The sequence below is a fragment of the Scyliorhinus torazame genome, chromosome 15 (genome assembly GCF_047496885.1).
Source record: "Scyliorhinus torazame isolate Kashiwa2021f chromosome 15, sScyTor2.1, whole genome shotgun sequence".
In the NCBI taxonomy this organism is placed as follows: domain Eukaryota; kingdom Metazoa; phylum Chordata; class Chondrichthyes; order Carcharhiniformes; family Scyliorhinidae; genus Scyliorhinus; species Scyliorhinus torazame.
The window spans coordinates 51,880,243-51,893,692 of record NC_092721.1 but is presented as its reverse complement, the minus strand read 5'-3'; the positions used below and the strand labels follow the sequence as shown (position 1 = coordinate 51,893,692).

The following is a 13,450-nucleotide window of genomic DNA, read 5'->3' as shown; positions in this document are numbered from 1 at the left end:
TTTCTTTAAGAACGGATGAATTAATACAGAAGACAATTCGAGAGAAATTTGAACAATGTACGGTTCTGACAATTGCACATCGGCTTAATACTATCATCGACAGTGATAGAATTCTGGTAAGGTGCAATAGCACAAACTTCCTTTTAGTTCCCATTATAAGCCTGGATCTTAGTTACATTTGTCATTGTCATGCATTTGGATGTGGATAGATTCTTCCTATTCGTTTCACTTGGGGCTCACATTCAATCTGTGCAATTGTGACATTTTGGTCAGTGTGTATGAAATAATAATGGCATTGAGATGCTACCAATGACACTGCCAGACAAGTACTTTTACTGCCCACAGATATACTGGTCCTCTGCACTCCGAGTCTTTTTTAAAAACAATCTGGCTGGTTATCTTGATACTGCTTGCCGCACAAAACCTGCATTGGAGGTAGAGGCTGAAGGGCAATGTAAAAACAGCTTTCCTTACCTCTTCCTGAAAGTATAATTGTGCCTGTAGGTTAAGGTATTTATTTTCTTCTTCTTTTGTTTAACATCCTCCAAAACAAATTTAACTTCATTTTCAACTTAACTTGGTGCTTCATTGCACAAAGTGAGCACAGAACAAATACAAATTTTCAGATATATTTTTAAACACTTAGCCTCTGTTTCCAATTTTAATTTTAACGCTTTCACTGATGCTGCCGGCAAATGTTTGCAGCAGCAATCTAATTTAATGTTTTATTGAAGTAAACATGCAATAATACGTTTTTTTTTAAGTAGTTCACAATGTGAAGGAATTTCCTCAGTTGCAGCTGTGCTCTTTGTCCTGTTGACATTGTGGAGTTTTCAAAAGCTGAAAAAAATGACTGACAATTGTGTGGTAATGAAGTGTAGCATGGGAGTTAAAAGTGCAAATAATTAAAACCAGTTAATGCAGTTGCTAACTTAAGCCATTGCAGGGGAAATTTTCCACTTATTTATGTTGCCTAAAGTGTTGGGACATGCACCCTAACCTTTAATGAATCAAAGAATGAGCTGTAACTTGATCTTCATGGGTAAATCACATGCATTACATTTGTTCATTTGATTGCCTTTGTTTCTGAAATGTGAAAAAGACATCTGTTGTGAGAACAATAACCTGTTATTCATTCTATCATGAAGAAGGACTTTTCTCTCTAAATGCTGTTCTTCTCCTCTGCAACTGCTTGACATCTATGGGCATGATTTGCCGGCTTTGTCACACCCAACTTGGCGTCGCAATGAGGCCGGTGAATGTCGCAAGAAGCCCCTTAATAGATTTGCAACGCTTGAGACGTCTTGAATCTTGCCAGATGTCTCAAGAATTTCACGAGACATCACAATCTGGACCTCGCCCTCACCATTAGGCTCATTTTAATATGTCTGTGCTGTATTCCACCGAGTCCAGGAACGAACAGCCTCCCTAGTGAGGCCTCAACCGAGCGGCGTTTAGTATTGGTCCACACAAACGTGGACCAGTCGTGGCGGCACGTGCGGGGTCTCCCAGGCCATTGGAGACCCTCGAGTGGTCGGGTTCTGGGCAGCGTGGTAACCTGGAACTCCCATTGGCACCTGGGCACCTTGCAACTGCCAGCCTGGCACCTTGGCACTGCTAAGCTGCCCGGGTGCCAGGCTGCCCTTGCCAGGGATCAGTCCCGGGATGCCTTGCCCTTGTGAGGTGAGGGGGTGCTTGAGGACCCTGGATGAGGTAAGTTGGGTACAGCAGGGGGTCTGGACGCTGCAGTGGGGATGCTGAGTGGGGTCGAAAGTTTGGGGCTGCCTTTAAAAATGGCGCCCACATCCACGAGTACTTGTCAGTGCAGGAAATGATGCAAGTGCAGCCTTGACGGGATGTTCCCCGCCGAGGTAAAAAAAAACAGCAAAGTGCCGTTGAATAGCAGGATGTCTCTCGGGTTCCAGCCGCTAAACGCGCCCAAAAGCTATTCTGATTTTTTTTTCCCGTTAAATTGCGAATAATATATTTGAAAGGTTTTATCGGTAAGATTGTTCAACAGTTGAAATGCAATGAACAAAATGGTCCGAGTCATCAATTTCCCGATAACTATTTTGCACTGCACTGAGCTTCCATTAGCATGCAAGAGAATTTTATCTCCAAATAACTCTGTTAACTAATAATGACTAGATTTAAGATAAACAGTGTACCTGTCATTCTGTCCAAATATTAACTGGTTTTGAGTATGAAACTAAAACCTTTTTTTACCTATGATAACCTCAAGTATGATTCTTCATTTTCTATCTTGCTGATAGAAATACACTTGCAGTATATATTTATTTATTTATTTTTATTAAGGGGCTATTTAGCGTGGCCAATCCACCTACCCTGCACATCTTTTGGGTTGTGGGGGTGAGAGCCACGCAGACACAGGAAGAATGTGCAAACTCCACACAGACAGTGATCCGGGGCCGGAATCGAATCTGGGTCCTCAGCGCTGTGATGCAGCAGTGCTAACCACTGCGCCGCCCACTTGCAATCCTAAGTGTGATTTCAGAGACATGCAAAAAAAAAACTGAATGAGCAACAAAGCACTGATGATACTTTGTGGAATTTTTCTGTTCACTTTCATAGACAAATCACAGCACCTGCAATATTTCTATAATGATGAAGTAAGTTTAGGTGTTCCGCAGTTGCAGCGCTCAAATATAGCACAGCAGAGACATTAGGGCTGAGTGGAGGAGAGCATGTGAAGAAAAATAGATGTGAAACACCATGTGGCTTTGAAAATGAAGAAATGGTTTTATCTCTGATGTATCATAGTTTTGGCTTCTTTCCATCGATAGCTGTCCACAATCTGGTGAAATTATTTTTATTCATTCACAGGATGTAAATAGCACTCCCTAATTTAGAGTTTTCACTGTGTTAGTCACGCATTGTATCCTCAATCCCCTCAGCTACTTATTACCCCTGCGTTCCCCTTCACTATCTCCAAATGTATCCCCTGAGTATCACCAGCTCTCCAAAACATCCGCAGTTACCAATTTTTAACAGTACTACACTGTGAGTGCTGCTCGGCTAGATGAGAGTGCTTTGGAGTTGGGTGAAAACAGGGAGTGCACGAGATAAGCCGTAAGAGGTAAGTAGTAATTAAACTTAATTTCAGGGCTCGGGCAGCAAGGTGGCACAGTGAGTAGCACTGCTGCCTCACGACGCCAAGGTCCCAGGTTCGATCCCGGCTCTGGGTCACTGTCCATGTGGAGTTTGCACATTCTCCCCGTGTCTGCGTGGGTTTCGCCCCCATAACCCAAAGATGTGCAGGGTAGGTGGATTGGCCATGCTAAATTGCCCCTTAATTAGAAAAATGAATTGGGTACTCTAATTTTATTTTTAAAAACTTAATTTCAGGGCTACTTTCAAGCTAAATTAGTTCATTAATCCGGTAATTAAAAGCTGCTCTTTTTGATTGGGTGTAAGTTTAGTTGCATTTCCGAAACTTGAGTCAGTTGAGTCACTCTCAGCTGAAGCTGGTTAATGTTCAGTAATCCCGTTTCAAAAGCATGATTTTTGGCACCCATGAAAAGGAGGCAGCATCAGTGCTGCTTTACTGCACTGTGACTGCTGCTTGGCTAGGCGAGAGTTTTTGGAGTTGGGTGAATTTTTTCCACCCAGAGGGTGGTGGAAATATGGAACACACTGCCTGAGAGGGTGTTGGAGGCAACATTCAGGAAGCATCTTGATGTGCACTTAAATTGCTAAGGCATAGTAGGCTATGGACCAAGTGCTGGTCAGTGTGATTAATATAGAGTCATAGAATCATACAGTGCAGAAGGAGGCCATTTGGCCCTTGGAAAGAGCCTACTTAATATAGATTGGTATTTGATGGTCGGCATAGACATGATGGGCGGAAGGGCCTGTTTTTGTGCTGTATGACTCTATGAATACTCATTCACCCTCCCACTCGCTTCTTAAACCTCAGAGACCATTTGTGTTGAAAAGCAAAGCTGTCTCACGTACCACAACCAATCATTTGGCATATGCACGTTCTTAAAATAAAACACTCCTCTGACTCCCTGAGGACCATACAAAGAACAAAGAAACGTACAGCACAGGAACAGGCCCTTCGGCCCTCCAAGCCTGCGCTGACCATGCTGCCCGTCTAAACTAAAGTCTTCTACACTTCCGGGGTCCGTATCCCTCTATTCCCATCCTATTCATGTATTTTTCAAGATGCCCCTTAAACATCACTATCGTCCCTGCTTCCACCACCTCCTCCGGCAGCGGGTTCCAGGCACCCACTACCCTCTGTGTAAAAAAACTTGCCTCGTACATCTCCTCTAAACCTTGCCCCGCGCACCTTAAACCTGTGCCTCCTAGTAATTGACCCCTCTACCCTGGGAAAAATTCTCTGACTATCCACTCTGTTGATGCCCCTCATAATTTTGGAGACCTCTCGCAGGTCACCCCTCAACCTCCTTCGTTCCAGTGAGAACAAACAGTTTATTCAACCTCTCCTCATAGCTAATGCCCGCCATACCAGGCAACATCCTGGTAAATCTTTTCTGCACCCTCTCCAAGCCTCCACATCCTTCTGGTAGTGTGGCGACCAGAATTGAACACTATACTGCAAGTGTGGCCTAACTAAGGTTCTATACAGCTGCAATATGACTTGCCAATTTTTATACTCAATGCCCCTTAGTGAGACACAACCTCCCCTTCACAAAACCGTGCTGCCTCTCGCTAATATGACCCCTTGCTTCCAAATGGGAGTACATCCTGTCTCGAAGAATTCTCTCCAGTAATTTCCCTACCATTGATGTAAGGCTCACCGGCCTGTAGTTCCCTGGATTATCCTTGCTACCCTTCTTAAACAAAGGAACAATATTGGCTATTCTCCAGTCCTCCGGGACATCACCTGAAGACCGTGAGGATACAAAGATTTCTGTCAAGTCTTCAGCAATTTCCTCTTGTGCCTCCTTCAGTATTCTGGGATAGATCCCATCAGGCCCTGGGGACTTATCCAGCTTAATATTTTTCAACACGCGCAACACTTTGTATTTTTGGATCACAATGTGACCCAGGCTAGCTACACACCCTTCTCCAGACTCAACATACACCAATTCCTTCTCTTTAGTGAATACTGATGCAAAGTATTCATTTAATACCTCGCCCATTTCCTCTGGCTCCAGACATAGATTCCCTCCCCTGTCCTTCAGTGGGCCCTTTCCCTGGCTACCCTCTTGCTTTTTATGTACGTGTAAAAAGCCTTGGGATATTCCTTAACACTATGTGCCAGTGACTTTTTGTGACCCCTTTTGGCCCTCCTGACTCCTTGCTTAAGTTCCTTCCTACTTTCCTTATATTCCACACAGGCTTCGTATGTTCCCAGCCTTCTCGCCCTGACAAATGCCTCCTTTTTCTTTTTGATGAGGCCTCCAATATCTCGTTATCCAAGGCTCGCGAAATTTGCCATATTTATCCTTCTTCCTCACAGGAACATGCCGGTCATGAATTCCTTTCAACTGACATTTGAAAGCCTCCCACAGTCAGATGTTGATTTACCCTCAAACATCCGCCCCCAATCTAGGTTCTTCAGTTCCCGCCTAATATTGTTATAATTCGCCTTCCTCCAATTTAGCACATTCACCCTAGGACCACTCTTATCCTTGTCACCAGCACTTTAAAACTTACTAAATTGTGGTCACTGTTCCCGAAATGCTCCCCTACTGCAACTTCTACCACCTGGCCGGGCTCATTCCCCAATACCAGGTCCAGTACAGCCCCTTCCCTAGTTGGACTATCTACAAATTGTTTTAAGAAGCCCTCCTGGATGCTCCTTACAAACTCTGCCCCGTCCAAGCCCCTAGCATTAAGTGAGTCAATATTGGGGAATTTAAAGTCTCCCATCACAACAACCCTGTTGCTTTAACTCCTTTCCAAAATCTGTCTACCTATCTGCTCCTCTATCTCCCGCTGGCTGTTGGGAGGCCTGTAGTAAACCCCCAACAAGATGCCCTCGTACGAACGGCATATGGCAGTCGACTCATCGATCGACAGTTCCAACGCGCCACAGCGAAAAACCGGACCAACCTCCTCAGAAGACAAACATGGGACACAACCGACAGAATACCCTTCGTCGTCCAGTACTTCCCCGGAGCAGAGAAACTACGTCATCTTCTTCACAGCCTTCAACACGTCATTGATGACGATGAACATCTTGCCAAGGTCATCCCCACACCCCCACTACTTGCCTTCAAAGACTGCGCAACCTCAAACGAACCATTGTTTGCAGCAAACTACCCAGTCTTCAGAACAGTGACCACGACACCACACAACCCTGTCATGGCAATCTCTGCAAGACGTGCCAGATCATCGACATGGATACCACTATTACACGTGAGAACACCACCCACCAGGTACGCGGTACATACTCGTGCGACTCGGCCAACGTTGTCTACCTCATACGCTGCAGGAAAGGATGTCCCGAAGCATGGTACATTGGCGAGACCATGCAGACGCTGCGACAACGAATGAATGGACATCGCGCAACAATCACCAGGCAGGACTGTTCCCTTCCAGTCGGGGAACACTTCAGCAGTCAAGGGCATTCAGCCTCTGATCTCCGGGTAAACGTTCTCAGGACCCGCGACAACGCAGAATCGCCAAGCAGAAACTTATAGCCAAGTTCCGCACACATGAGTGCGGCCTCAACCGGGACCTGGGATTCATGTAGCATTACATTCATCCCCCACCATCTGGCCTGCGAAATCCTACCAACTGTCCTGGCTTGATACAATTCACACCTCTTTAACCTGGGGTTACCCCATCTCTGGATCTGTAAAGATTTAATCACCTGCTAATGGTCGCATTCCTAGCATTGTTTGGCATCTTTGAATTTGTCTATATCTGTGTTTCTGGAACAGACCTCTTCATTCACCTGAGGAAGGAGCAGCGCTCCGAAAGCTAGTGACATCGAAACAAACCTGTTGGACTTTAACCTGGTGTTGTAAGACTTCGTACTGAGTTCACATCAGACATGAAGTCCAGCCTCCCAACATAAATTGAATGGCATTCAAAAAACAATTACCAAAAATATTCAATTTTTGAGTCTTTCTTCCTATCGAGGGTGGATTTTATACTCTCCCTGCAGGTGTGTTTGAAGGCAAGCGGCACTTAAGATCCAGCTGGTGGTCTTCCCACCACCTATCCACACGCACCCGAACTGTCTGAAATTTTACTGGAGTTAGGGAAGGCATCACCTGGCCTTGGGCCTATTCAGGCCCATAAGTGACCAATCAATGGCCACCGAGCCTCATCGTGCCATCACCAGTGTTTCAGCCAGGGGGATGTATCGAGACGTCTGTGTTATTGGAGGAAGCCTGACAGTTTTAGGTGTGTAGGTTGGTGTTGGGAAAGGCAGGGGAACCTTCTTTGCGGGTCCCCTAGGCCCATCAGTGGCACAACCCACCCACCAGGTTATCTCCCCATTAACTATGAACTCTGCATCCAGCCTCATGAATTTAGCTTCCCACCTATTCACCCAATCCTTTACTGAGACCCCTGACCTCAGGCTTACCTCTCCAGCATGGGAAGAATGTCTGTATTCCCCACAGTGACCACTCTGCCCATCAGGCACTGTTGGGACTACAGAATCGCCCAACATCCGATTGGCCAACAGTTCTCGAAGGCAGACCTTCTTCCCGAGATAGGAGTCGAAGTCTCGCCTTAAAGCAATTAACGCTGCTACCAGACCCCCAACGTTTTTGCCGAGGTGGGCAGGAATTCAGCCTTCTATCTCGCCCTTACTCATGCTGTGTGTCACTTCCTGGGTTTAATAGTCTCTCGAACCCAAAAGCACAGTTTGGAAATGAAGAATATTTTGGTGAACGATGCAAGTTGATCATTTTTCTATTTAAAATGTTAACTATAGGTACTGGATGCAGGAAGAGTTGCAGAGTACGCAGAACCCTACATTCTTCTTGAGGACAAAGATAGTTTATTCTACAAGATGGTGCAACACTTAGGCAAGGCTGAAGCAACTGCTCTGATCAAGATAGCCAAAGAGGTATGGTTGTACATGAAAAATCAGCAGATCTTGTATATCCTTCACAAATTTAAGTTACATATGAACATTAATTGTAGCTCTTTTCATACTTATTTTCAAATCAATAATGTAACTTGTAATTTATAACTATCCTCAATTTCACGCCAGTATTTTGTCTTTTTTTTTAGAAAATATTTTATTGAGTTATTTATAATTTTAACATTTTAACATTTAACATTTTAACATTCTAAACAACAGAGTGGTCCGACACAAGCAAAAACCTCACAATACACAACTACCCAACTTCCCCCCGACCTGACTCCTAGCTACCCATATATTAGACAGATGGCATCCTGTCGGAGAGAAGAGTTAGAACATAGAACATTACAGCGCAGTACAGGTCCTTCGGCCTTCGATGTTGCGCCGACCTGTGAAACCACTCTAAAGCCCATCTATACTATTCCCTTATTGTCCATATGTCTATCCAATGACCATTTGAATGTCCTTAGTGTTGGTGAGTCCACTACTGTTGCAGGCAGGGCATTCCACGCCCTTACTACTCTCTGAGTAAAGAACCTACCTCTGACATCTGTCCTATATCTATCTCCCCTCAATTTAAAGGTATGTCCCCTCGTGCTAGACATCACCATCCGAGGAAAAAGGCTCTCACTATCCACCCTATCCAATCCTCTGATCATCTTGTATGCCTCAATTAACTCACCTCTTAACCTTCTTCTCTCTAACGAAAACAGCCTCAAGTCCCTCAGCCTTTCCTCATAAGATCTTCCCTCCATTCCAGGCAACATTCTGGTAAATCTCCTCTGCACCCTTTCCAATGCTTCCACATCCTTCCTATAATGCGGCGACCAGAATTGCACGCAATACTCCAAATGCGGCCGCACCAGAGTGTTGTATCGCTGCAACATGACCTCATGGCTCCTAAACTCAATCCCTCTACCAATAAAAGCTAACACACCGTACGCGTTCTTAACAACACTCTCAACCTGGTTGGCAACTTTCAGGGATCTATGTACATGGACACCGAGATCTCTCTGCTCATCCACACTGCCAAGAATCTTACCATTAGTCCAGTACTCAGTCTTCCTGTTATTCCTTCCAAAATGAATCACCTCACACTTTTCTGCTTTAAACTCCATTTGCCACCTCTCAGCCCAGCGCTGCAGCTTATCTATGTCCCTCTGTAACTTGTAACATCCTTCCGCACTGTCCACAACTCCACCGACTTTAGTGTCATCTGCAAATTTACTCACCCATCCTTCTACGCCCTCCTCCAGGTCATTTATAAAAATGACAAACAGCAGTGGCCCCAAAACAGATCCTTGTGGTACACCACTAGTAACTGCACTCCAGTCTGAACATTTCCCATCAACCACCACCCTTTGTCTTCTTCCAGCTAGCCAATTTCTGATCCAAACTGCTAAATCACCCTGAATCCCATGCCTCCGTATTTTCTGCAGTAGCCTACCATGGGGAACCTTATCAAACGCTTTACTGAAATCCATATACACCACATCAACTGCTTTACCCTCATCCACCTGTTTGGTCACCTTCTCAAAGAACTCTATAAGGTTTGTGAGGCACGACCTACCCTACACAAAACCGTGTTGACTATCTCTAATCAAATTATTCATAGATCATAGATTCCTTTCCAGATGATTATACATCCTGTCTCTTATAAACCTTTCCAAGATTTTTCCCACAACAGAAGTAAGGCTCACTGGTCTATAGTTACCGGGGTTATCTCTACTCCCCTTCTTGAACAAGGGGACAACATTTGCTATCCTCCAGTCTTCTGGCACTATTCCTGTAGACAAAGATGACTTAAAGATCAAGGCCAAAGGCTCAGCAATCTCCTCCCTAGCTTCCCAGAGAATCCTAGGATAAATCCCAACCGGCCCAGGTGACTTATCTATTTTCACACTTTCCAGAATTGCTAACACCTCCTCCTTATGAACCTCAAGCCCTTCTAGTCTAGTAGCCTGAATCTCAGTATTCTCCTCGACAACATTGTCTTTTTCCTGTGTGAATACTGACGAAAAATATTCATTTAGCACCTCTCCTATCTCTTCGGACTCCAAGCACGGTAGCCTTGTGGATAGCACAATTGCTTCACAGCTCCAGGGTCCCAGGTTCGATTCCAGCTTGGGTCACTGTCTGTGCGGAGTCTGCACATCCTCCCCGTGTGTGCGTGGGTTTCCTCCGGGTGCTCCGGTTTCCTCCCACAGTCCAAAGATGTGCAGGTTAGGTGGATTGGCCATGATAAATTGCCCTTAGTGTCCAAAATTGCCCTTAGTGTTGGGTGGGGTTACTGGGTTATGGGGATAGGGTGGTGGTGTTGACCTTGGGTAGGGTGCTCTTTCCAAGAGCCGGTGCAGACTCGATGGGCCGAATGGCCTCCTTCTGCACTGTAAATTCTATGAAAAAAACAACTTCCCACTACTGTCCTTGACTGGCCCTACTCGTACCCTAGTCATTCTTTTATTCCTGACATATCTATAGAAAGCTTTAGGGTTATCCTTGATCCTACCTGCCAAAGACTTCTCATGTCCCCTCCTGGCTCTTCTTAGCTCTCTCTTTAGGTCCTTCCTAGCTAACTTGTAACTCTCGAGCGCCCTAACTGAACCTTCATGTCTCATCTTTACATAAGTCTCCTTCTTCCTCTTAGTTTTACTTCTTAGCTTTGACAAAGACTCATCAGACTCGAAACGTTAGCTCTTTTCTCTCCCTACAGATGCTGCCAGACCTGCTGAGATTTTCCAGCATTTTCTCTTTCGTTACCCATATATTAGATTCCCTGCCCTTATTCTTCACTTCCATGCCTCCCCCCGCCCCTCCTGTTGATGGTCAGTTTTCCTTCAAGAAGTCGATGAACGGCTGGCACTGCCGAGCGAACCTCTGTATTGACCCCTTCAGGTGAACTTAATCTTCTCTAGCCTGAGAAACCCTGCCATGTCACTGACCCACACCCCCGACTTTGGAGGTTCCGAGCCCCGCCATCCCAGCAAAATCCGTCTCCGGGCCATCAGGGAGGCAAAGGCCAAAACGTTGGCCTTTCTTGCCCCCGAGTCATATCAGCCCTGTGGACCACCTTGAATTGGATCAGGCTGAGCCTGGCACACGACGAGGATGCGTTGACTCTCCTCAGGGCCTTCTCCCATAGCCCGACTTCCAACACCCCTCCCAACTCGTCCTCCCACTTCCTCTTCACTTCCCCGATTGGGACCCCTTTCCACTCCATCAATTCCTTATATATTTCCGAGACCCTCCACTCCCCAACCCCTGTTTTAGATATCACCTTATCCTGTAGCCCCCTTAGAGGGTGGAGAGGGAAGCTTGAAACCTGCCTCCAGACAAAACCCCGTACCTGCAGGTACCGAAATCCGTTCCCACCCGGCAACTCAATCTCCTCCTCTCGCTCCTCCAGGCTCGGCAAACCCTCCTCAAAGAAGAGATCCCCAAATCGCTCAATTCCTGCCCGCTGCCACCTCCTAAAGCCCCCGTCCAGCCCCCCCGGAGCGAAACGTTGATTGTCACAAATCGGTGACCACGCCAACACCCCCTCCAGTCTCATGTGCTGCCTCCATTGCCCCCACATTCTCAGGGCTGCCACAACCACTGGGCTTGTGGAGTACCGAGCCGGCGAGAATGGCAGAGGTGCCGTTAACAGAGCCTCCAGACTCGTGCCCTTGCAAGATGCCACCTCCACTCGCTCTCACACCGACCCCTCCCCCACTACCCATTTTCTTACCATCGAAGTATTGGCCGCCCAGTAGTAGTTAATAAAGTTCGGAAGGGCCAAGCCTCCCTCCCCACGCCCCCGTTCAAGAAGGACCTTCTTCACCCGCGGGGCTCTGCCGGCCCATATAAAACCCAAGATCGCCGCGTTTATCTTCCTAAAAAATGCCTTGGGGATGAAGATCGGAAGGCACTGCTGTATGTATTTCAATCTTGGGAGGACTGTCATCTTCACAGTCTGTACCCTTCCCGCCAATGACAGCGGGAGCACGTCCGACCTACGGAAGTCCCCTTTCATTTGCTCAGTCACCCTGCCCAAATTTAGTTTATGAAGCTGGCCCCAGTCCCTTGCCACCTGAATCCCGAGGTACCTAAAACTCAGTCCCACCACTTTGAACGGCATTTGCCTCAGTCTCCTCTCCTGCCCCCTTGCCTGGATCGTGAAGACCTCGTTTTTGCTCCTGTTCAGTTTGTAACCTGAGAACCGGCCAGATTCCTCCAATATTCCCATAATTCCTGCAATTCCCCCCAACGGGTCTGTTATATAAAGGAGCAAATCATCCGCAAAGAGCGATACCCTATGCTTCACTATCCCCCGCCAAATGTTCGATGCCTTCAGTGCCATTGCCAAAGGCTCTATGGGCATGAAAAACAGTAGTGGGGAGAGTGGACACCCCTGCCTTGTCCCCCTGCACAGACTTAAATACTCTGATCGAACCCGGTTGGTCCTTACATTCACCACCGGTGCCTGGTATAACAACCGGACCTAATCCACAAATCCCTGGCCAAACCCAAACGTTCCCAGGCCATCCCACAGGTACTTCCACTTCACCCAATCAAAGGCCTTTTCTGCATCCATGGCCACCACCACCTCGACCTCGCGCCCCTCCGCAGGCATCATTATCACATTAAGGAGCCGTCTAATATTGGACGTCAGGTGTCGTCCCTTCACAACTCCCGTCTGGTCCTCCCCTATAACACCCGGAACATAATCCTCTAAGCATGTAGCCAAGATCCTTGCCAGCAATTTCACATCCACATTCAACAGGGAGATCCTATATGACCCACAACTCTCCGGATCCTTATCCCACTTCAAAATAAGGGGAATCGATGCCTGCGATAACGTTGGGGGGAGCACTCCCTGCTCCTTGGACTCATTAAAAGCCTTTACCAGGAGCGGCCCCATCAGCCTGGAAAACGTTTTATAAAACTCAACTGGGTTGAGTCAGGTCCCGAGGCCTTACTCGATTGAATGCTCCCAGCCCGTCTATAACCTCCCCTTGCTCAATTGGGGCTCCCACCAACTCCTCATCTATTCTCGGGACCCCAGCCCCCCCAGGAATTGCCGATTTATACAATCTACTGTAAAATTCCCGAAACACATCATTCACCCCCGCCGGATCCAAAACCACCTTCCCCCCCTGTATCTTTTACTGTCCCAATCTCTCTCGCCGCCTCCTGTTTTCTTAGCTGATGCGGCAGAATCCTGCTGGCTTTTTCCCCATATTCATACACCGCCCCCTTTACGCTCCTAAGTTGTCCCTCCGCCTTACCTGTGGACAGGAGCCCAAATTCTAGCTGCAGTCTCTGACGCTCCTTCAAAAGCCCGTCATCCGGAGACTCCGCATACCTCCTGACCGCCTGTAAAATTTCGCCTATCAGCCTGTCCAACCCCACCTTCTCCTTATGGGC

General features: G+C 46.9%; 1 protein-coding gene across 3 annotated transcripts in view; it reads left to right on the top strand.

Annotated features, from left to right (window-relative positions):
* abcc4 (ATP binding cassette subfamily C member 4 (PEL blood group)) overlaps window positions 1–13,450 on the top strand; it is a 742,685-nt gene that overhangs the window by 679,384 nt on the left and 49,851 nt on the right. For all 3 annotated transcript variants that reach the window (XM_072476237.1, XM_072476236.1, XM_072476238.1), the window contains 2 exons: window positions 11–116; window positions 7,889–8,023. In XM_072476237.1, the coding sequence (XP_072332338.1) occupies window positions 11–116; window positions 7,889–8,023 (241 nt within the window). The remainder of the gene's footprint in view (window positions 1–10; window positions 117–7,888; window positions 8,024–13,450) is intronic.